This window comes from Somniosus microcephalus, chromosome 27 (assembly GCF_052327205.1).
Source record: "Somniosus microcephalus isolate GS21.2 chromosome 27, FLI_Smic_1.0, whole genome shotgun sequence".
Classification (NCBI taxonomy): domain Eukaryota; kingdom Metazoa; phylum Chordata; class Chondrichthyes; order Squaliformes; family Somniosidae; genus Somniosus; species Somniosus microcephalus.
In genome coordinates, this window is record NC_141013.1 from 48,542,859 (window position 1) to 48,567,281 (window position 24,423).

At 47.2% G+C, this 24,423-nt stretch overlaps 1 protein-coding gene across 1 annotated transcript in view; it reads right to left on the bottom strand.

Moving 5' to 3' along the window:
* selenos (selenoprotein S) overlaps nt 1-23,887 on the bottom strand; it is a 38,758-nt gene extending 14,871 nt beyond the window's left edge. Inside the window, exons 1-2 of the mRNA XM_085968933.1 lie at nt 23,785-23,887; nt 21,347-21,490 (exon numbers count right to left, since the gene is read on the bottom strand). Coding sequence (XP_085825059.1) covers nt 21,347-21,490; nt 23,785-23,812 — 172 coding nt within the window. The 5' untranslated portion in view covers nt 23,813-23,887. The remainder of the gene's footprint in view (nt 1-21,346; nt 21,491-23,784) is intronic.
* Between the last annotated feature and the right edge of the window lie 536 nt (nt 23,888-24,423).

The following is a 24,423-nucleotide window of genomic DNA, read 5'->3' on the forward strand; positions in this document are numbered from 1 at the left end:
ACCTTATCGAAAACCTTCTGAAAGTCCAAATACACCACATCCACTGGTTCTCCCTCATCTATTCTACCAGTTACATCCTCAAAAAATTCCAGTAGATTAGTCAAGCACGATTTACCTTTTGTAAATCCATTGTCGACTTTGTCCGATCCCGTCACAGTTTTCCAAGTGCTCTGCTATTACATCTTTATAATGGACTCTAGCATTTTCCCCCACTACCGATGTCATCTTTTATAATGGACTCTAGCATTTTCCCCACTACCGATGTCAGGCTTATCGGTCTGTAATTCCCCGTTTTCTCTCTACCACCTTTTTTGAACAGTGGGGTAACATTAGCTACCCTCCAATCCATGGGAACTGTTCCAGAGTCTATAGAATTTTGGAAGATGACCAGCAATGCATCTACTATTTCTAGGGCCACTTCCTTAAGTACCCTAGGATGTAGATTATCAGGCCCTGGGGATTTATCGGCCTTCAATCCCGTCGATTTCCCTAACACCATTTCCCTACAAATACTGATTTCATTCAACTCCTCCCTCTCATTAGACCCTATGTTCCTCGACATCTCTGGGGGGTTATTTGTGTCCTCCTTTGTGAAGACAGAACCAAAGTATGTATTTAATTGGTCAGCCATTTCTTTGTTCCCCATTATAAATTCCCCTGATTCTGACTGCAAGGGACCTACGCTTGACTTCACCAATCTTTTTCTCTTCACATATCTATAGAAGCTTTTAGTCCGTTTTTATGTTCCCTGAAAGCTTGCTCTCATACTCTATTTTCCCCCTCTTAATTGATCCCTTTGTCCTCCTTTGCTGAATCCTAAACTGCTCCCAATCCTCAGGTTTACTGCTTTTTCTGGCCAATTTATATGTCCTCTCCTTGGATCTTATGCTATCCCTAATTTCCCTTGTTAGCCACGGTTGAGTCACCTTTTTTGTTATATTTTTATGCCAAACAGGGATGAACAAATTCTGTAGTTCATCCATGCGATCTTTGAATGTTTGCCATTGCCTATCCACCGTCAACCTATTGAGTAACATTCCCCAATCAATCCTACCCAACTCGCGCCTCATACCATCGTAGTTTCCTTTATTTAAATTCAGGACCCTAGTCTCTGAGTCAACTACTTCACTCTCCATCTTAATGAAGAATTCTATCATATTATGATCGCTCTGCCCCAAGGGGCCTCGCACAAGATTGCTAATTAATCCTTTCTCATTACATAATACCCAGTCTAAGATGGCCTGATCTCTAGTTGGTTCCTCAACATATTGGTCCAGGAAACCATCCCGTATACATTCCAGGAATTCCTCCTCCACAGTATTGTTACTTATTTGGTTAGCCCAATCTATATGTAGATTAAAGTCACCCATGATAACTGCTGTGCCCTTATTGCACGCGTCTCTAATTTCCCGTTTGATGCCATCCCCAACCTCCGCATTACTGTTTGGGGGTCTGTATACCACTCCCACTAACGTTTTCTGCCCTTGGTATTTCTCAGTTCTACCCATACAGATTCCACATCATCAGAGCTAATATCCTTCCTTACTATTGTGTTAATCCCCTCTTTAACCAGCAATGCTACCCCACCTCCTTCTCCTTTTTGCCTGTCTTTCCTGAATATTGCATACCCCTGGATGTCTTAAAGGAGGAAAGACAGGCAGCGAGGCGGACAGGTTTAGGCAGGGAATTCCGGAGCTTAGGGCCTAGGCAAAGAAGGCACGGCCACTAAAGGTTGAGCGATTATAAGCAGGGATGCTCAAGAGGGCAGAATTAGAGGAGCGCAGATATCTCGGGGGGTTGTGGGGCTAAAGGAGATTAGAGATAGGAAGGGGCGAGGCCATGGAGGGATTTGAAAACAGGGATGAGAATTTTGAAATCGAGGCGCTACTTAACCAGGAGCCAATGTAGGTCAGTGAGCACAGGGGTGATGGGTGAATGGGACTTGGTGCGAGTTAGGACACAGGCAGCCGAGTTTTGGATGACCAAGTTTACGTAGGGTGGAATGTGGGAGGCCAGTCAGGAGTGCGTTGGAATAGTCAAGTCTAGAGGTAACAAAGGCATGGATGAGGGTTTCAGCAGCGGATGAGCTGAGGCAAGGGCAGAGATGGGAGTAGGCGGTCTTAGTTATGCTGCGGATATGTGGTCGGAAGCTCATTTCAGAGTCAAATATGACACCAAGGTTGCAAACAGTGTGGTTCAGCCTTAGACAAATGTTAGGGAGAGGGATGGAGTCAGTGGCTAGGACCGAAAACAATGGCTTCGGTTTTCCCAATATTTAATTGGAGAAAATTTTTGTGGAGGGGTCGAGAGAAGAAGAGCTGGGTGTCGTCAGCGTACATGTGGAAACTGATGCTGTGTTTTCGGATGATGTCGCCGAGGGGCAACATGTAGATGAGAAATAGGAGGGGGCCAAAGATAGATCCTTGGGGGACACCAGCGGCAATGATGCGGGAGCGGGAAGTGGAGCCGTTGCAGGTGATTCTCTGGCTATGATTAGATAGATAAGAATGGAACCAGGCGAGTGCAGTCCCACCCAGCTGGGCGATGGTGGAGAGGCATTGTAGAAGGATGGAGTGGTCAACTGTGTTAAAGGCTGCAGATAAGTCAAGAAGGACGAGGAGGGATAGTTTACCTTTGTCACAGAGAAGGTCGTTTGTGACTTTGATGAGAGCCGTTTCGGTACTGTGGCAAGGGCGGAAACCTGATTGGAGGGATTCAAACATGGAATTGCGGGAAAGATGGGCACGGATTTGGGAGGCAACAATACGTTCAAGGAATTTGGAGAGGAAAGGGAGGTTGCAGATGGGACGGTAGTTTGCAAGGACGGAGGGATCAAGGTTTGGTCTTTTGAGGAGAGGGGTGATGATGGCAGATTTAAGGGAGAGGGGGACAGTGCCCGAGGAGAGAGAACAGTTAACAATATGGGAGCCAGAAAAGGAAGTTGGGTGGTCAGCAGTTTGGTGGGAATAGGTTCGAGGGAGCAGGAGGTGGGTCTCATGGACAAGATGAGCGCAGAGAGGTCATGAGGGGAGATCGGAGAGAAACTGGAGAAAGATGTGAGTTCAGGGCTAGGGCAGGGGGGCACCTTGGAGGAAGTTTGGCCCGGTGGGCTAGGGGAAGGAAGGGAAGTGGCAGAGGCAGCTGAACGGATGTTTTCAAACTTAGAGACAAAGAAGTCCATGAGCTCCTCACACTTGTTTAATCTCATTATTGTCTCCATCACCATTTCTTTACTTATAGTGAATCTAGCAAGTTTCTCCCCTCGATTTATTTTTATTTTTCCTTGTATCTCTGGTATTTTATCCTCATCCTCTACTGTGAAGACTGATAAAGTATTTAGTAAGTCTGTCATTCCCTGAATATCTGTCTTTAGGGACCCACATTACTCTTAGCCAATGTTCCCTCTGTTTTTTGGGGTTTTAAAGGGCTGCGCAGCCCATTCAAATTTCCGTGCATGCAGGGGTTTTCCATTCAAAAGCAGATGACCGGCCTGCGTGGGACCTCCAGACCGTTGCGCGGCAAGACAGCTTAATGGGAACGATGCTCTTTTTGCCAGTCTGCACAGAGCGGGATTAAAAGGAGTGGACTTGAACAGAGTGCTTTATTTGGGAATTTGGAAAGAGGGAATTTCTGGTAAGTATTGAGTAAGTAGAAGCTGTAAAAAGTGAACTTTAGTTTAAGATTTTGATATTAACCTAGAAATTTAAAAACTGTAATTAGCAGAAGCTGCCTGCCAGTGTTTGCCTTGACTAGGCGCCAATCACCAGGAGCAGGGGAGCCGAGTCAAGTCAACACTTGTAAATTGGGCGAGGCTCCTAGAGTATAAAAGTCAACAGTTCTGCAGAGCACAGAGCAGGATTAAACAGAGTGAACTTGAACAGAGTCTGGTTAGTGGTCAGGAACAGGAGGGTGTGACTGCAACTCAGGCAGGTAAGGGGACCCCAGGTGCAGTGCTGGAGGAGCCTCAGCCTTTGCCCTTGTCCAACAGGTATGAGGTTCTTGCTGCCTGTGCGGATGAGGGAAAAGCCTGCAGGATGGATGAAAAAGCAGGAAGACATTCAAGTGGGGGGAGTGAAAGAGAATGTAGTTGTGATAGGGGACAGTATATTCAGAGGGATAGATACTGTTTTCTGCAGCCACGACCGAGATGGCCGAAGGTTGTGTTGCCTTTCCAGTGCCAGGGTTAAAGACATCACCTCACGGCTGGAGAAGGGAGTGGGAGTGGGAGGATCCAGTTGTCATGGTCCACGTAGGAACCAACAACATAGGTAGAACTAGGAATGAGGTTCTGCTGAGGGAGTTTGAGGAGCTAGGATCCAAATTAAACAGCAGAACCTCAAAGGTAATAATCTCTGGATTATTACCTGAGCCACGCGCAAATTGGCATAGGGACAAACAGATTAGAGGTTTAAATGCATGGCTCTAAGAGTGGTGTGGGAGGAAGGGGTTTCAGTTCATGGGGCACTGGCACCAGTACTGGGGAAAGAGGGAGCTGTTCCGTTGGGACGGGCTCCAGTTAAACCAGGCTGGGACCAGTGTCCTGGCGAACCAAATAACTAGGACAGGGCTTTATATTAATGAAGGGCAGGGGTGGGCGGATTCAGGAAAGAGTAAATTTAAAAACAGTGAGAGAAATGTCGAGGCTCGAGAGCAGAGTTTTGGGTAAAAATAAGCAGAGTGGGTCAGGAAGGGTCAGGGAGAGTAACAAAGGTAATAGGGCATCAGTGACTGAGGTGACATCAGGGAAAAATAGAAATAAGTCAAAGCTAAAGGCACTATATCTGAATGCGCGAAACATTCGCAACAAAATATATAAATTAATAGCGTAGATAGAAATTAACAGGTTTGATCTAATTGCCACAACGGAGACATGGTTGCAAAGTGGCCAAAGTTGGGAACTAACTATTCCAGGATACTTAACTTATAGAAGCGATAGGCAAAATGGAAAAGGAGGAGGGGTAGCCCTGATAATAAAGGATGGGATAAAGACAGTAGAGAGAAAGGATCTTAGCTCCGAAAATCAAGAAGTAGAATCAGTTTGGGTGGAGCTAAGAAACAGCAAGGGGCAGAAAACATCGGTGGGAGTTGTTTATAGGCCCCCAAACTGTAGTTGTAATGTAGGGCAGAGTATAAATCAGGAAATTAGAGGCGCATGTAACAAGGGTAATGCAGTAATCATGGGGGACTTTAATCTACATATAGACTGGGCAAACCAAATTTGCAGTAATAGTGTGGAGAACGAATTCATAGAATGTCTGCAAGATAGTTTTCTAGATCAGTATGTTGAGGAACCAACTAGGGAACAGGCTATTTTAGATCTAGTATTGTGCAATGAGAAAGGGTTAATTAATAACCTTGTAGTGAAGAGGCCTTTAGGGAAGAGTGACCATAATATGATAGAATTTTATATTCAGTTTGAAAGTGATTTAGTTAAATCATAGAAACATAGAAACTATGTTAAATCCAAAACTAGGGTCTTAAATCTAAACAAAGCAAACTACGTAGGTATGAGGGGCGAGTTGGCTACGGTAGATTTGGAAACAACATTAAAAGGTATGACGGTAGACAAGCAATGGCTAACATTTAAAGAATGAATACATCATTTACAACAAATATATATTCCATAAGGCACAAAAACCCCACAGGAAAAGTGGTCCAACCATGGCTTACAAGAGAAATTAAAGATAGTATTAGATCAAAGGAAGAGGCTTATAATTTTGCCAAAAAGAGCAGTATGCCTGAGGATTGGGAGGTTTTAGAATTCAGTAAAGGAGGACCAAGAAATTGATTAAATAAAGGGAAAATAGAATGAGAGTAAACTAGCGAGAGACATAAAAACAGACTGTAAAAGCTTCTATAGGTATGTAAAAAGGAAGAGAGTAGTGAAAGTAAATGTGGGTCCCTTACAGGCTGAGACAGAAGAAATTACAATGGGGAATAAGGAAATGGCAGAGAAATTAAACAAATTCTGTGTGTCTGTCTTCACGGAAGACGCAAAAAACTTCCTGGAAATAGTGGAGAACCAAGGCTCTAGCGAGAATGAGGAACTGAAAGAAATTAGTATTAGTAAAAAAGTACAGAAAACGTTGTGCTATTCGGCACCGACGGGACCGAGCTACTGCCGTTGCCTAAAAAGTGCCGTACACTCCAGAGTTAATTTTGAAAGATCTTATCTCCGTATCTGACAACAATCACTGTTACTTAGCAACAGCTTCTAAACACTCGTGTGTGGCTGCAAGGGTCTGTAGCTAAAGCTGTTGCTATAGCTACAGACCTTGCACTGCTTGACTGTGGGAAAAAAAAGCAAAGAAAACAAACAAGAAGAATAAAAAACGGCACCTGATTTCTGCCGGTGGCTCCAGTTTGCCGGATAGCACAAAGTTTCCTGTACTGGAGAAATTAATGGGACTGAAAGCCGATAAATTCTCTGGACCTAATGGCTTACATCCTAGGGTTTTGAAAGAGATGGCTATAGAGATAGTGGATGCATTGGTTGTCATTTTCCAAAATTCCATAAATTCTAGAACGGTTCCCGCGGATTGGAATGTAGCAAATGTAACCCCACTATTTAAGAAAGGAGGGAAAGAGAAAACGGGGAACTACAGACCAGTTAGCCTGACATCAGTAGTCGGGAAAATGCTAGAATCTATTATTAAGGATGTGGTAACAGGGCACTTAGAAAATAATAATAGGATTGGGCAGAGTCAACACGGGTTTATGAAAGGGAAATCGAGTTTGACAAAACTGTTGGGAGTTTTTTGAGGTTGTAACTAGCAGAATTGATAAGGGGGAACCAGTGGATGTGGTGTATTTGGATTTTCAGAAGGCATTCGATAAGGTGCCACACAAGAGGTTATAGAAACATAGAAGATAGGAGCAGGAGTAGGCCATTCGGCCCTTCGAGCCTGCTCCGCCATTCAATGAGATCATGGCTGATCATCCAAATTCAGTACCCTGTCCCTGCCTTCTCCCCATATCCCTTGATCCCTTTGGCCTTAAGAAATATATCCAACTCTTTCTTGAATATATTTAATGAACTGGCCTCCACCGCCCTCTGTGGCAGAGAGTTCCAAAGGTTCACCACTCTCTGGGTGAAGAAATTCCTCATTTCAGTCCTAAATGGCTTACCCCTTATCCTTAGACTATGACCCCTGGTTCTGGACTCCCCGGCCATCAGAAACATCCTTCCTGCATCTAGTCTGTCTAGGCCTGACAGAATTTTATAGGTTTCGATGAGATCCCCTCTCAATCTTCTAAACTCCAATGAGTATAAGCCCAATCGACCCAATCTCTCCTCATACGTCATTCCTGCCATCCCAGGTATCAGCCTGGTGAATCTTCGCTGCACTCCTTCCATGGCAAGAACGTCCTTCCTCAGGTAAGGCGACCAAAACTGCACACAATACTCAAGGTGCGGTCTCACCAAGGCCCTGTACAACTGTAGCAAGACATCCTTCTTCCTGTACTCGAACCCTCTTGCTACGAAGGCCAATATACCATTTGCCTTCTTAACCGCCTGCTGCACCTGCATTATTAAACAAAATTAGGGCTCATGGGATTGGGGGTAATATACCAGCATGGATTGAGGATCAGTTATCAGACAGAAAACAGAGAGTAGGAATAAACGGGTCATTTTCGGGTTGGCAGGCTGTAACTAGTGGGGTACTGCAAGGATCAGTGCTTGGGCCTCAGCTATTCACAATCTACATCAATGATTTGGATGAGGGGACCAAATGTAACATATCAAAGTTTGCTAATGATACAAAGCTGGGTGGGAATATAAATTGTGAGGAGGATGCAAGGAGGCTTCAGACAGGCTAAGTCAGTGGGCAAGAACATGGCAAATAGAATATAATATGGAGAAATGTGAAGTTATCTACTTTGGTAGGAAAAGTAGAAAAGCAGAGTATTTTTTAAATGGTGAGAGATTGGGAAATGTTAGTGTTCAGAGGGACCTGGGTGTACAATTAGGAAAGCAAATGGTATGTTGGCCTTTATAAGAGGATTTGAGTAGAAGAGTAAAGACGACTTACTGCAAATATATAGGGCCCTGGTGAGACCACACCTGGAGTATTGTGTACAGTTTTGGTCTCCTTACCTAAGGAAGGATATACTTGCCATAGAGGGAGTGCAACAAAGGTTCACCAGACTGGTTCCTGGGATGGGGGATTGTCCTATGAGGAGAGATCGAGTAGACTAGGCCTATATTCTCTAGAGTTTAGAAGAATGAGAGGTGATCTCATTGAAACATACAACATTCTTACAGGGTAGATGCAGGGAGAATGTTTCCCCTGGCTAGGGAGTCTAGAACCAGGGGTCACAGTCTCAGGATAAGGGGTCGGCCATTTAGGACTGAGATGGAGAAATTTCTTCACTCAGAGGGTGGTGAATCTTTGGAATTCTCTACCCCAGAGGGCTGTGGAGGCTCTTTCGTTGAGTATATTCAAGACAGATCGATAGATTTTTGAATATTAAGGGAATTGAGGGATATGGGGATAGTGCAAGAAAGTGGAGATGAGGTAGAAGATCAGCCATGATCTTATTGAATGGCGGAGCAGGCTCGGAAGGGCCAAATGGCCGACTCCTGCTCCTATTTCTTGTTATGTTCTCTTAATATACTCGTAAAAATCTGTCGTGCTGTCCTTAATATCCCTCAAGATTTTTCTCGTATTCCCTTTTTGCAGCTCTAACGACTTTCTTTGCTGTTCTTTATATCTCTCCCAGTCCGCGGGATCGCGACTGTTCTTTGCTTTCGTATAAGCCCTTTCTTTTCGTTTTATACTATCTCTCACTTCTCTTGACCAAGGTTGTTTAATTAGAGCTCTTGCCCTTTAGGGATAGTACAGGTCTTATATTCTACCAAATACTTCTTTGAACACCTCCCACTGTGCATCCGTAGTTTTATCCATTAGTAGTTCTGCCCAGTCTAGTCAATTCCTGCCTCATCCCTCCAAAGTTCGCCTTACCTAAATTTAAAACCTTAGTTTGTGACCGTGTCTAATATCGAATTCTATCACGTTATGGTCACTGTTAGTTAGGTGCTCTCTTACCGTTAAGATTATTGACTGATCACTAAACCTAGTATGGCCAGTTTGCTTGTTGGTTGAAGAACATATTGTTCCAGAAAACTGTCCCGAATACACTTGAGAAATTCACTGCCTTTGGAACTCAAGCAGTTTTGCTTCTCCCAGTCTTTGTGAAAATTAAAGTCTCTCATTATAAGCACTGTTTTTGCAACAAGCTTCTCTGATCTCCGTATTTATGTATCCCGCTACTTTATCACTGCTATCAACTCCCACTAAAGACTTGCATCTTTTTCTATTCCACAATTCTACCGATAGTGTTTCTACTGCCTGCTCACCCTTACCGATATCACCTTTCTAATGCTGTAATAGTGTCCCTTATCGATATTGCTACTCCTCCTCATTCTCCAATTTCCCTGTGCTTTCTAACCTGGAATATTTAGCTCCCAGTCATGCCCAGCGTGTAGCCAGGTCTCAGTGATGCCCACAATGTCACACCTATTCGGCTGAATTTGCGTTGCTAATTCACTTGTTTTATTCCCTATGTGCATTGGTGTATAGAACTCTTTTTTGGGCAACTACCCTGCCCTTTTGTCCTGATGCTGTTTCTCTCACATATTTCAACTTACCACACTCCTCGTTTTTCCATCACTGCTGTTGTATTTTGATCAGTTATTCTGTTATTATTTCCTATATTTTTTTCTGAATCTGAAGCATTTATATTACTTTTAACACTATCGATGATCTAGACTTCACTCTCATCTTTTTTTATTATCTTTATTCTATTTTCACTTTTATTATTATTTCTGCCTGAGCCCCATGCCGCCCCACCCCCTCCCATTTTATTGGTTTAAAGTCCTTCCTACAGCCTTAGTTCTCCTTTCAGCTTGGGCCTTGTTCCTAGCCCGTCAGGTGTAGCCCATCCCAGCAGAACAGCACCTTCCTGTCCCAGCACTGGTGAAATGGAGCCCCTCCTTCCCACATCAATCCTTTAGCCAAGTGTTTAGTTTCCACTCTTCCATCACACCCAACACCCGCTCTCCTCCCCATGGCACCTTCCCATGCAAGCACAGGAGATGCAACACCTGCCCTTTCACCTCCTCCCTTCCCACTGTCCAGGGCCTCAAACACTCCTAGGTGAAACAGTGACTTACTTGTACTTCATACAATTTAGTATGAGAAGCTAGGGACTAAATTAAAAAGCAGAGCCACAAAGGTAATAATCTCTGGATTACTACCTGAGCCACGAGCAAATTAGCATAGGATAAATAAGATCAGAGAGATGAATGAGTGGTTCAAAGATTGGTGTGGGAGAAATGGGTTTCAATTCATGGGGCACTGGCTCCAGTACTGGGGAAAGAGGGAACTGTTCCGTTGGGATGGGCTTCACTTGAACGATGCTGGGACCAGTGTCCTGGCGAATCGACTAACTAGGGCTGTAGATAGGGCTTTAAGCTAAATAGTGGGGAGGAGAATTCATGTGAGGGGAAATTTCAAAAGTCAAAGAGAAAGGAGAAGGCAATAGTACAGGGTAGCAATAGGGGTAATGATTACCAGAGTGTGACAGGAAGGGACGGAGAGTGTAAGCATAAGAGCGCATCAGAAAGTAGAGTCAGTGTATGGAAAAATGGTAAAAAGACAAAATTAAAAGCTCTTTATCTGAATGCACGCAGCATTCTTAACAAGATAGAGGAGTTGACAGCACAAATAGAAATAAATGGGTATGATCTGATAGCCATTACAGAGACGTGGTTAAAAGGTGACCAAGGCTGGGAACTGAACATTCAGGGGTATATGACATTTCGGAAGGATAGGCAGAAAGGGAAAGGAGGTGGGGTAGCTCTGTAAATAAAGGATGAGATCAGTGCAGTAGTGTGAAATGATCTTGGCTCAGAAGATCAAGATGTAGAATCAGTTTGGGTGGAGATAAGAAATAATAAGGGAAATAAGTCACTAGTGGGAGTAGTCTATAGGCCCCCTAATGGTAGCTACACTGTAGGACAAAGTATAAATCAATAAATAATAGGAGCTTGTAAGAAAGGTACTGCAATAATCATGGGCGATTTTAATCTTCATAGAGATTGGACAAATCAAATTGGCAAGGGTAGCCTTGAGGAAGAGTTCATAGAGTGTATTCGGGTTGGTTTCTTAGAACAATATGTTGTGGAACCAACCAGGGAGCAGGTTATTTTAGGTCTGGTAATGTGTAATGAGATAAGATTAATTAATGATCTCATAGTAAAGGATCCTCGAGGGAAGAGTGATCTTAGCATGTTGGAATTTCAAATTCAGTTTGAGGGTGAGAAACTTGGATCTCAAACTAGTGTCCTGAACTTAAATAAAGGCAATTACAAAGGTATGAAGACAGAGTTGGCTGAAGTGGACTGGGAAAATAGATTAAAGTGTAAGATGGTAGATTAGCAGACATTTAAGCAGATATTTCATAACTCTCAGCAAAGATATATTCCAGTGAGAAAGAAAGACTCCAAGAGAAGAATGAACCATCCGTGGCTAACTAAGGAAGTAAAGGATGGTATCAAATTGAAAACAAAGGCATACTTTGATGCGAAGATTAGTGGTAGGCCAGAGGATTAGGAAATCTTTAGAAACCTGCAAAGGACAACTAAAAAAATTAATAAAGAGAGAGAGAGAAGATAGATTGAGAGAGTAATAGTAATGAGAGCAAGAAATATAAAAAGACAGTAAGAGCTTCTACAGGTATATAAAAAGGAAGAGGGTAACTAAAGTAAACGTTGGTCCATTAGAGGATGAGACTGGGGAATTAATAATGGGAAACAGGGAATTGGCAGAGACTTTGAACAAATATTTCATGGTAAAAGACACTAAAAGCATCCCAATAATAATAGATAATCTAGGGAGGGAGGAACTTAAAACAATCACTATCACTAGAGAAAAAGTACTAGGCAAACTAATGGAACTAAAGGCTGACAAGTCCTCTGGACCTGATGGCCTGCATCCTAGGGTCTTAAAAGAAGTGGCTATAGAGACAGTGGATGCATTGGCTGTAATCTACCAAAATTCCCTGGATTCTAGAGAGGTCCCAGCGGATTGCAAAACCGCAAATGTAACACACCTATTCAAGAAAGGAGGGAGACAGAAAGCAGGAAACTATAAACCAGTTAGCCTAACATATGTCATTGGGAAACTGCTGGAGTCCATTATTATGGTAGTAGTAGCAGGACATTTAGAAAATCATGATAGTCAAGCAGAGTCAGCATGGTTTTATGAAAGGGAAATCATGTTTGACAAATTTGCTAGAGTTCTTTGAGCAGAGTGGATAAAGGGGATCCAGTAGATGTAATGTATTTGGATTTCCAGAAGGCATTCGATAAGGCGCCACATAAAAGGTTACTGCACAAGAGCTTGGGGGTTGGGGGGTCATACATTAGCATGGACAGAGGATTGGCTAACTAACAGGAAACAGACAGTCAGGATAAATGGGTCATTTTCAGGTTGGCAAACTGTAATTAGTGGGTGAAGGGACCGAGTGTAATGTAGCCAAATTTGCTGATGATACAAAGGTACAGGAAACTTTGAGATATCCGGCACCGACCTGTTGCCGTCCCATCAAAACTGCCGGGCAAACCAGCGCTAATGTTGAAACATACGGAGATTTTCAGCTCCGTGTGAATCAACAAACCCTGTTGCTTAGCAACAGCTTCAAAACAGTCGGCTGCAGCTTAAAAGCGTCTCTAGCTGAAGCTGTTGCTTAGCTACAGACCTTGCAGAGCCTGACTGGGAAAAAAAAAGCAACGAGAAGTAAAAAAACGTATAGGAAACGGCTCCTGAATTTTGCCGGTAGATAGAGCTTTCCGGACTTTTAACCTCCGGATAAACCAAAGTTTCCTGTAGGTGGGGAGTCCCACACAAGAGGTTGGTGAACAGAATTAGGGCACATGGAATTGGGGGTAATATACTAGCATGGATTGAGAATTGGTTAACTGACAGAATTGGTTAACAGACAGAAAGCAAAGGGTAGGGATAAATGGGTCTTTTTCAGGATGGCAGGTTGTGACTAGTGGGGTACCACAAGGATCGGTGCTTGGGCCCCAGCTATTCACAATCTATATCAATGGTTTGGATGAGGGGACTAAATGTAACATTTCCAAATTTGCTGATGATACAAAGCTGGGTGGCAGTGTCAGTTGTGAAGAGGCTTCAAGGGGATCTCGACAAGCTCAGTGAGTGGGCGAGAACATGGCAGATAGAATATATTGTGGATAAATGTGAAGTTATCCATTTTGGTATGAAAAAACAGAAAGGCAGAGTATTTCCTAAATGGTGAAAGATTGGGGAATGCAGATGCTCAAAGGGACCTGGGTGTCCTTGTACATGAGTCACTGAAAGTGAATGTGCAGGTGCAGCAAGCCATTAGGAAAGCAAATGGTATGCTGGCCTTCATTGCTGGCCTTCATTACAAGAGGATTTGAGTACAGGAGTAAAGAAGTCTTACTCCAATTATATAGGGCCTTGATGAGACCACACCTGGAGTACTGTGCACAATTTTGGTCTCCTTACCTAAGGAAGGATATACTTGCCATAGAGGGAGTGCAACGAAGGTTCACGAGATTGATTCCTGGGATGGCAGGACTGTCGTATGAGAAGAGATTGAGTAAACTAGGCCTGTATTCTCTTGAATTCAGAAGAATGAGGGGATCTCATTGAAGCATACAAAATTATTACAGGGCATGATAGGGTGGATGCTGGGAGAATGTTTCCCTTGGCTGGGGAGTCTAGAACCAGGGGGCCACAGCCTCAGGATAAAGAGTAGGCCATTTAGGACTGAGATAAAAAGAAATTTCTTCACACAGAGGGTGGTGAATCTTTGCAATTCTCTGCCCCAGAGGGCTGTGGAGGCTCAGTCATTGGGTATATTCAAAACAGAAGTCGATAGATTTCTGACTAGTAAGGGCATCAAGGGATATGGCGATAAGGCCGGTGAATGGAGTTGAGGCAGAAGATCAGCCATGATCTCATTGAATGGCGGAGCAGGCTCGAATGGCCGACTCCTGCTCCTATTTCTTATGTTCTGATGAAAGCAAGTTGTGAAGAGGATACAAAGAATCTGCAAAGGGATATAGATAGGTTAAGTGGGCAGAAATTTGGCAGATGGAGTATAACGTGGGAAAATGTGAGGTTATCCACTTTGGTATGAAAAATAAAAAAGCAAATTATTATTTAAATGGACTCTACAAAATGCTGCAGTACAGAGGAATCTGGGGGTTCTTGTACATGAAACACAAAAAGTTTACATGCTGTACCTGCATGCTATTAGGAAAGCAAATGGAATGTTGACCTTTATTGCAAGGGGGATGGAGTATAAAAGTAGGGACGTCCTGCTACAACTGTACTTTGAGCATCTGCATTCCCCAATCTTTCACCATTTAGGAAATACTCTGCCTTTCAGTTGGTGAGACCACACCTGGAGTACTGCGTACACCTGGAGTACTGCGTACAGTTTTGGTCTCCTTATGCATTGACGGCAGTTCAGAGAAAGTTCACGAGGTTGATTCCTGAGATGAAGGGGTTGTCTTATAAAGAAAGGTTGAGCAGGTTGGGCCTATACTCATTGGAGTTTAGAATAATGAGAAGTGATCTTATTGAAAAGTATAAGATTCTGAGGGGGCTTGACAGGGTAGATGCAGAGAGGATATTTCCCCTCGTGGGGGAATCTAGAACTGGGGGGCATAGTTTCAGAATAAGGGGTCGCCCATTTAAAACAGATAAGGGAGTCGAGGGTTATGGGGAGCGGGCAGGGAAGTGGAGTTGAGACCAAGACCAGATCAGCCATGATCTTATTGAATGGCGGAGCAGGCTCGAGGGGCCAAATGGCCGGCCCCTGCACCTATTTTTAATGTTTTTATGTTCTTTAGTATATGGTGTTCGCTACTCCTCTATACTGGGGAGGCCAAATGCAAATTGAGTGATTGCTTTCCTGAACACCTCCGTTCAGTCCGCGAGCATGACCCTGAGCTTCCAGTCGCTTGCCATTTTATTTCTCTGTCCGACTGACCTCGGCCTCTTGCACTGTTCCAATGAAGCTCAACGGAAGCTCGAGGAACAGCACTTCATAGAAACATAGAAGATAGGAGTAGGCCATTCGGCCCCTCGAGCCTGCTCCGCCATTCAATGTGATCATGGCTGATCATCCAAATTCAGTACCCGGTCCCTGCTTTCTCCCCATACCCTTTTAGCCTTAAGAAATATATCCAACTCCTTCTTGAATATATTTAATGAATTGGCCTCTACTGCCTTCTGTGGTAGAGAATTCCACAGGTTCACCACTCTCTGGGTGAAGAAATTCCTCCTCATTTCTGTCCTAAATGGCTTACCCCTTATCCTTAGACTGTGACCCCTGGTTCTGGACTCCCCGACCATCGGGAACATTCTTCCTGCATCTAGTCTGTCCAGTCCTGTCAGAATTTTATAAGTTTCAATGAGATCCCCTCTTTCTTCTAAACTCCAGCGAGTAAAAGCCCAATCGACACAATCTCTCCTCATAAGTCATTCCTGCCATCCCAGGTATCAGCCTGGTGAATCTTCGCTGAACTCCTTCCATGGCAAGAACATCCTTCCTCAGGTAAGGCGACCAAAACTGCACACAATACTCAAGATGTGGTCTCACCAAGGCCCTGTACAACTGGAGCAAGACATCCTTGTTTCTGTACTCAAACCCTCTCGCTACGAAGGCCAACATACCATTTGCCTTCTTAACCGCCTGCTGCACCTGCATGCTTACCTTCAGCGACTGGTGCACAAGGACACCCAGGTCTCGTTGCACTTCCCCATCTCCCAATCTATTGCCATTCAGATATTAATCTGCTTTCCTGTTTTTGCCACCAAAGTGGATAACCTCACATTTATCCACGTTATATTGCATCTGCCATGCTTTTGCCCAATCACCCAACCTGTCCAAATCATCCTGGAGTTTCTCGGCATCCTCCTCACAGCACACACGCCCACCCGGCTTTGTGTCGTCTGCAAATTTGGAGATATTACATCTAGTTCCCTTGTCTAGATCATTAATATATATTGTGAAGAGCTGGGGTCCAAGGACCGATCCCTGCGGTACCCCACTAGTCACTGCCTATCACTCGGAAAAAGACCCGTTTATTCCAACTCTTTGCTTTCTGTCTGCCAACCAGTTCTCTATCCAAGTCAATACCTTGCCCCCAATCCCATGTGCATTAACTTTACACACTAATCTCTTATGCGGGACCTTATCGAAAGCCTTCTGAAAGTCCAAAAACACCACACCCACTGGTTCTCCCTAATCTATTTTACCAGTTACATCCTCAAAAAATTCCAGTAGATTAGTCAAGCACAATTTACCTTTTGTAAATCCATGTTGACTTTGTCCGATCCTGTCACTGTTTTCCAAGTGCTCTGCTATTACATCTTTTATAATGGACTCTAGCATTTTCCCCACTACCGATGTCAGGCTTGTAATTACCTGTTTTCTCTCTACCACCTTTTTTGAATAGTGGGGTAACATTAGCTACCCTCCAATCCATGGGTACTGTTCCAGATTCCATCGAATGTTGGAAGATGATCAGCAATGCATCTACTATTTCGAGGGCCACTTCCTTAAGTACCCTAGGATGTAGATTATCAGGCCCTGGGGATTTATTGGCCTTCAATCCCATCAATTTCCCTAACACCATTTCCCTACAAATACTGATTTCTTTCAGTTCCTCCCTTTCATCAGACCCTATGTTCCCCGACATCTCTGGGAGGTTATTTGTATCCTCCTTTGTGAAGACAGAACCAAAATATTTATTTAATTGGTCTGCCATTTCTTTTTTCCCCCATTATAAATTCCCCTGATTCTGACTGCAAGGGACTTACGCTTGACTTCACCAATCTTTTTCTCTTCACATATCTATAAAAGCTTTTACAGTCAGTCAGTTTTTATGTTCCCTGCAAGCTTACTCTCATATTCTATTTTCCCTTTCTTAATTAATCCCTTTGTCCTCCTTTGTTGAATCCTAAACTGCTCCCAATCCTCAGGTTTACTGCTTTTTCTGGCCAATTTATATGTCCTCTCCTTGGATCTTATGCTATCCCTAATTTCCCTTGTTAGCCACGGTTGAGTCACCTTCTTTGTTTTATTTTTATGCCAAACTGGGATGAACAAATTCTGTAGTTCATCCATGCAGTCTTTGAATGTTTGCCATTGCCTATCCACTGTCAACCCTTTGAGTGACATTCCCCAATCAATCCTACCCAACTCGCGCCTCAGACCATCATAGTTTCCTTTATTTAAATTTAGGACCCTAGTCTCATTCTCCATCTTAATGAAGAATTCAATCATATTATGATCGCTCGACCCAAAGGGCCTCGTACAACAAGATTGCTAATTAATCCTTTCTCATTACATAATACCCAGTCTGAGATGGCCTGATCTCTGGTTGGTTCCTCGACATATTGGTCCAGGAAACCATCCCATAAACACTCCAGGAATTCCTCCTCCACAGTATTGTTACTAATTTGGTTAGCCCAATCTATATGTAGATTAAAGTCAACCTTTAATGATGACGGCTGTGCCCTTATTGCACGCTTCTCTAATTTCCCTTTTAATGCCATCCCCAACCTCCGCATTACAGTTTGGAGGTCTATATACCACTCCCACTAACGTTTTCTGCCGCTTGGTATTTCTCAATTCTAACCATACAGATTCCACATCATCAGAGCTAATATCCTTCCTTACAATTGTGTTAATCCCTTCTTTAACCAGCAATGCTACCCCATCTCCCTTTCCTTTTTGCCCATCTTTCCTGAATACCCCTGGATGTTGAGTTCCCAGCCTTGGCCACCCTGGAGCCATGTTTCTGTAATCATATTTGTTTACCTCTATTTGCGCAGCTAATTCATCCACCTTATTACGAATGCTCCTCGCATTAAGACACAAAGCCTTCAGGCTTGTTTTTTTAACGCTCTTAGAATTATTATTTACTGTGGCCATGTTTGATTTAAACCATTGATTTCTCTGACTGCCAGTTTTGTTTTTCTCCTTCCTATCTTTTGCTTTTATCCTTGTTTCCCTTTCCTCTGTCCCCCTGCTCAGGTTCCCAACCCCCTGCCATTTTAGTTTAAACCCTCCCCCAGAGCACTAGCAAACACTCCCCCTAGGACATCGGTCCCGGCCCTGCCCAGGTGCAAACTGTCCAGTTTGAACTGGTCCCACCTCCCCCAGAACCGGTTCCAATGTCCCAGGAATTTGAATCCCTCCCCCTTGTACCATTCCTCTAGCCACGTATTCATCTGAAATATCCTTGCATTTCTACTCTGACTAGCACGTGGCACTGGTAGCAATCCTGAGATTGAGGTCCTATTTTTTAATTTACCTCCTAACTCCTTATATTCAGCTTTTAGGACCTCATCCGCTTTTTACCTATATATCGTTGGTACCTATATGCACCTATATCATCTTTCGATTAGGCACTTTACAGCGTTCCAGACTCAACGACCTAGACCTGGGTGTAGGGAGCAGCATTATAAAGTTGCAGATGATACGAAACTTAGCAAAGTAGTAGTGACGAGGGTAGTTGTCGACTTCAGGATGGTGAAATGGGCAGAAGTATGGCAGATGGAGTTCAATGTGGAGAAGTGTGAAGTGATGCACTTTGGAAGGACTAATATGGAAAGACAGTGGACAATAAATGGCACGATTTTGAAAAGTGCAGATGAGCAGATGGACCTTGGTGTCCAGATACACAAATTCTTAAAGATGGCAGGACAAGTTGTGGCTAAAAAAGCCTATAGGTTAGTTGGGTTTATAACTAGAGGAATAGAATATAAAAGCAAAGATCATGCTGGAACTTTATAAATCACTGGTTAGGCCTCAGCTGGAGTATTGTGGACAATTCTGGGCCCCACACTTCAGGAAAGATGTAAAGGCCTTAGAAAGGGGACAGAGGAGGTTTACCAGGATGTGACCAGGGATGAGGAGAGGTTAGAAAAGTTCAGACTGTTCCCCTTGGAACAGAGAAGGCTAAGAGGTGACCGAATGGAGGTTTTCAAGATGATGAGAGGTTTTGATAGAGTAGAGAGAGAAAAACTATTCCCTCTGGTGAGTGGGTCAATAACCAGAGGCCATCGATTCAAGATCGCGAGGGGCGATGAGGAGAATGTTTTCAGAGGGTTCTGGGGATCGGGAACGCTCGACCTGTAAAGGCGGTGGGAGCTGATCCCATCAATAATTTTAAAGGGAGTTGGACGGTTCTGGAGGGTGAGAAACTGACAGGGTCACGGACAAAAAGCGGGGGTGTGGGACTGAGCACAACTGCTCTTTCAATGGGCCAGCACAGGCACGACGGGCCGACTGGCCTCCTGCTGTGCTGTAAGTTTCTATGATTCTATGAACATTGAGTTCAATAATTTCAGATTATAACCACTGCTCCTATTTTTTCCCCAGACAGCAGGTCCTGATAATGATCCTGCTGTTGCCACTTACAGCTCCTCTAGACCCATCTTTTGTTACTTTACTTGTCCCATTACCACCCCCTTTCACCTCACACCGTCATCCTTTTTGTCATTTAATCACTCCCGCCTTCCACCCCATCACAGACCTTCCCTCCCACCTTTCTCTGGCTCTGTATTTGCTTATAAATTGTTAAATCTCTAACATCTTCCAGTTCTGCTGAAAGATCATTGACCTGAAACATTAGCTCTGTTTCTCTCCCCACAGATGCTGAGTATTTCTAACATTTACTGTTTCTTTTTCAGATTTCCAGCACCTACAGTATTTTGCTACTGTTTATTTTCCTAATCTATTTGCCCCTATACCAATTTATTATTTCTAATAATAAAAGCAATTTTACAAAGCAGGGAGTGACTTCCAGCAGGAGCACAGGTCGGAGATCTGGGCAGGGAGTCACAGGGGAGCAATTTCCTGACACGAGAGGCTACACCACCCCCAGCAGTGGATTTAGTAAAATCAGCCCGAACACGGCAATAAATACAAGCTAAAACACCAGCTCAGTCACGCTCCAAACGTTATACCACCAGTTGGGTCCTTGGTGGGTTCTGAAGGAGGTGGAGCGGTTTAGGGAGGGAATTCCAGAACACAGGGTCTCGATGGTTGCAGTCTTGGCCACCAATGGTGGGGTGAAGGGAGGGGGTAATGCACAAGAGTCACACAGACAGGGGGAGAGGGGGGTTTGTAGGGCTGGAGGAGGTTATGGAGGTAGGGAGGGGTGAGGCCATAAAGGGATTTGAACAGAAGGATGAAAAATATTAATGGGGGCATTGGGGGCTGTGAGCCAATGTAGGTCAGTAAGTAGAGGGGTGTTGGGTGAATGGGACTTGGTGTGGGATAGTTTTGGATGAGCTGAAGTTTTTGGAGGGTGGAAGATGACAGGCCAGCCTGGAGAGCGTTGGAATGATTGAGTCTAGAGATAACAAAGGCATGAATGAGGGTTTCAGCAGAAGATGAGCTGAGGCAGGGCAGAGACGGGCGATGTTATGGCATTGTAAGTAGGCGGTCTTAGTAATGGAGAGGTTATGCAGTTCAGGGTAAAACAGTCTGCGTCAGCCTGGATCTAATTTTAAGGGTATGACCCCTTTTTCTGGACTCTCCCAACAGAGGAAATAGTTTCTCTCTATCTACCATATCAAATCCTTTAATCATCTTAAACACCTCAATTAGATCACCCCATAATCTTCTATATTCAAGGGAATACAAACCTAGCCTTCTGGACTCAACATCGAGTTCAACTATTTCAGACCATAACCTCGGCCCCTATTTTTTTTCACATGGCAGCTGTTGATGATTCTGCCACTGCCGTTTACACCTCGTCTAGACTCATCTTTTGTTTCTTAACTTGTCCCACTACCATCATGCCCTTTGTCTCGTAATCTTCCATCCTATCACAGACCTTCCCTTTTGTTCTTTCTCCCCCCTCTCCCTGCCCTTACACTAGTTTAAAAACCTGTTCCATCTCCAACTTTTTCCAGTTCTGACGAAGGGTCATCGACCTGAAACGTTAACTCTGTTTCTCTCTCCACAGATGCTGCCTGACCTGCTGAGTATTTCCAGCATTTTCTGTTTTTATTTCAGATTTCCAGCATCCACAGTATTTTGCTTTGTATTAGCTTTCAAGACTCATTGGAATATTTTTTTAAATTCTACTCATTCAGATTTGAAGGTTACAAATTCATAAAATAATTCAAATGTGCCCAACCTCGAAGTTTAGAATTGGTTAGTTCACTGGATTAAAGGCAAGTTCATAAAACATTCAGAAAAACGAGCTGACGGAAGCAAAGCTCACTCGGCAATGTAAATAAGACAAAGTTTGTACCGAGCTGGGCCTCTGAAGCCTGCGTCCACTTGCGACTCCTCGCCTGCAGCATGCCACTGATTCTCTGCAGTACCAAGTAGCCGGCAATGCCGCTGAAGAGGATGTACCAGCCATATTCAGACAGAATGTGCAGCACCTGCGTCACTGAAAGGAAAACAGAAACAACCGCTGACACTATACCCACCTGTGAAAATAATAAATACAAATAGCCGAGCTTGGGCCCGGTCATTACTGGCTTCATGTCCCTGTCAGTTGGTTAAGATCTAACACCACGGGTTATTGTGCTGTGTCCCTGGGGCAGGTGGAGGAGGGGGACCAGCCGGGGTTCCTGCTTCTGATCCCAACCAGTCACCCCTGCTGCATTTAGGATGAGAACGGGCTCAGTCTCCCTTCGACGGGCAAAGTGCTAGACAACTGGCAAACCAGGAGGAGCAGAACCGGGGCCAAATCCCCAACTATACACCAGTCCAGAAACCTCAATCAATGCAGAGTCAAAGAACCCATCACCAATTAGAGTGACCCTGCTCCCACTCTCAGGTGATTCCGTGTTTGAACCCCTGGGGCTCGACTCATCCACAACCTTTCAGCATCTTTCCATCGTCTGTTCACCCCCATTCCCTTTCAATGATCCAGGTTAACCTCCATCTGCCCCCTGAACAACCCAGTAACCCCGGAGTCCCTCCCGTACCCGCCGCATCCAAAACCTCCCACACTGGCGGCATCAGCAAAACCAGCCCCTCGCCCCAGGACACGGCCCCCCCCCTCGCCCTGTCGCCCCAGGACACAACACTACGCCCCCCTCCCTCCCTCCGCCGGGACACAGCGCTCCCCCCCACTCGCCCCGGGACACAACTCCCCCCCACCCTCCCTCCGGGACACGGCCCCCTCCCTCCGGGACACGGCTCCCCCCCCACCCTCCCTCCGGGACACGGGGGGGCCCCCACCCTCCCGCCGGGACACGGGGCCCCGCCCCTCCCTCCGGGACACGGGGGCCCCCCCCTCCCTCCGGGACACGGGGGGGCCCCCTCCGGGACACGGGGGGCCCCCCTCCCTCCCTCCCTCCGGGACACGGGGGGCCCCCCCTCCCTCCCTCCCTCCGGGACACGGGGGGCCTCCCTCCCTCCCTCCGGGACACGGGGGGGCCCCCTCCCTCCCTCCGGGACACGGGGGGCCCCCCTCCCTCCCTCCGGGACACGGGGGGCCCCCCTCCCTCCCTCCGGGACACGGGGGGCCCCCCTCCCTCCCTCCGGGACACGGGGGGCCCCCCTCCCTCCCACTTCCTCCCTCCGGGACACGGCCTCCCCCCTCCCGCCCTCCGGGACACAGCCTCCCCCCTCCCTCCCTCCCTCCCTCCGGGACACGGCCTCCCCCCTCCCTCCCTCCCTCCGGGACACGGCCTCCCCCCTCCCTCCGGGACACGGCCTCCCCCCCCCCCCCTCCCTCCGGGACACGGGCCCCCCCCCTCCCCCTCCCTCCGGGACACGGGCCCCCCCCTCCCCCTCCCTCCGGGACACGGGCCCCCCCCCTCCCCCTCCCTCCGGGACACGGCCCCCCCCCCTCCCTCTCCCTCCGGGACACGGGCCCCCCCCTCCCCCCTCCCTCCGGGACACGGGCCCCCTCTCCCCCTCCCTCCGGGACACGGGCCCCCTCTCCCCCTCCCTCCGGGACACGGGCCCCTCCCCCTCTCTCTCCCTCCGGGACACGGGCCTCTCCCCCTCTCTCCCTCCGGGACACGGGCCTCTCCCCCTCTCTCCCTCCGGGACACGGGCCTCTCCCCCTCTCTCCCTCCGGGACACGGGCCCCCTCCCTCCGGGACACGGGCCTCTCCCCCTCTCTCCCTCCGGGACACGGGCCCCTCCCCCTCTCTCTCCCCCTCCGGGACACGGGCCTCTCCCCCTCTCTCTCCCCCTCTCTCCCCCTCTCTCCCTCCGGGACACGGGCCTCTCCCCCTCTCCCCCTCTCTCCCTCCGGGACACGGGCCCCTCCCCCTCTCTCCCCCTCTCTCCCTCCGGGACACGGGCCCCCTCCCTCCGGGACACGGGCCTCTCCCCCTCTCTCCCTCCGGGACACGGGCCCCTCCCCCTCTCTCTCCCCCTCCGGGACACGGGCCTCTCCCCCTCCCTCCCTCCGGGACACGGGCCCCTCCCCCTCTCTCTCCCCCTCCGGGACACGGGCCTCTCCCCCTCCCTCCCTCCGGGACACGGGCCCCTCCCCCTCTCTCTCCCCCTCCGGGACACGGGCCTCTCCCCCTCTCTCCCTCCGGGACACGGGCCCCCTCCCTCCGGGACACGGCCACCCTCGCACCGAGAGGCCCAGCGGAAGCCCCGGCCACCCCACCCCATCCAGACGGGGACCCGCTCCGGCCACAATCATAGGCCTCGGTTCCCGGGCCCTCCGGTGCCCCTCTCCCGGTCCCCGGGCCTCGGTCTCTCGCCCACCTGCCGCCGGCACCACGCGCGCCTCCATTGCGGCTCCACCAATCAGAGCCCGCGCTGACGTGGACAAACCAGGACCAAGAGTTCGCCGTTTTAAAGCGGCAACACCGCCCCAGAGTGAGGGCCCCACCGCCCCAGAGTGTGGACCCCACCGCCCCAGAGTGAGGACCCCACCGCCCCAGAGTGAGGGCCCCACCGCCCCAGAGTGAGGACCCCACCGCCCCAGAGTGTGGACCCCAATGCCCCAGAGCGAGGGCCCCACCGCCCCAGAGTGAGGACCCCACCGCCCCAGAGTGTGGACCCCAATGCCCCAGAGCGAGGGCCCCACCGCCCCAGAGTGAGGACCCCACCGCCCCAGAGTGTGGACCCCAATGCCCCAGAGCGAGGGCCCCACCGCCCCAGAGTGAGGGCCCCACCGCCCCAGAGTGAGGGCCCCACCGCCCCAGAGTGAGGGCCCCACCGCCCCAGAGTGAGAGCAACACCACCGCAGAGTGAGGGCATCACTGGAGCCCCAGAGCGAGGGCCCCACCGGAGCCTCATCGCCCCAGAGGGCCACGCTGTCCCAGAGTGAGAGCCCCACCGCCCCTCAGCCTGCCATGGCCTCTCTCTGCACCCGAGGTGGGGATAGCTCAAAAAAGACTT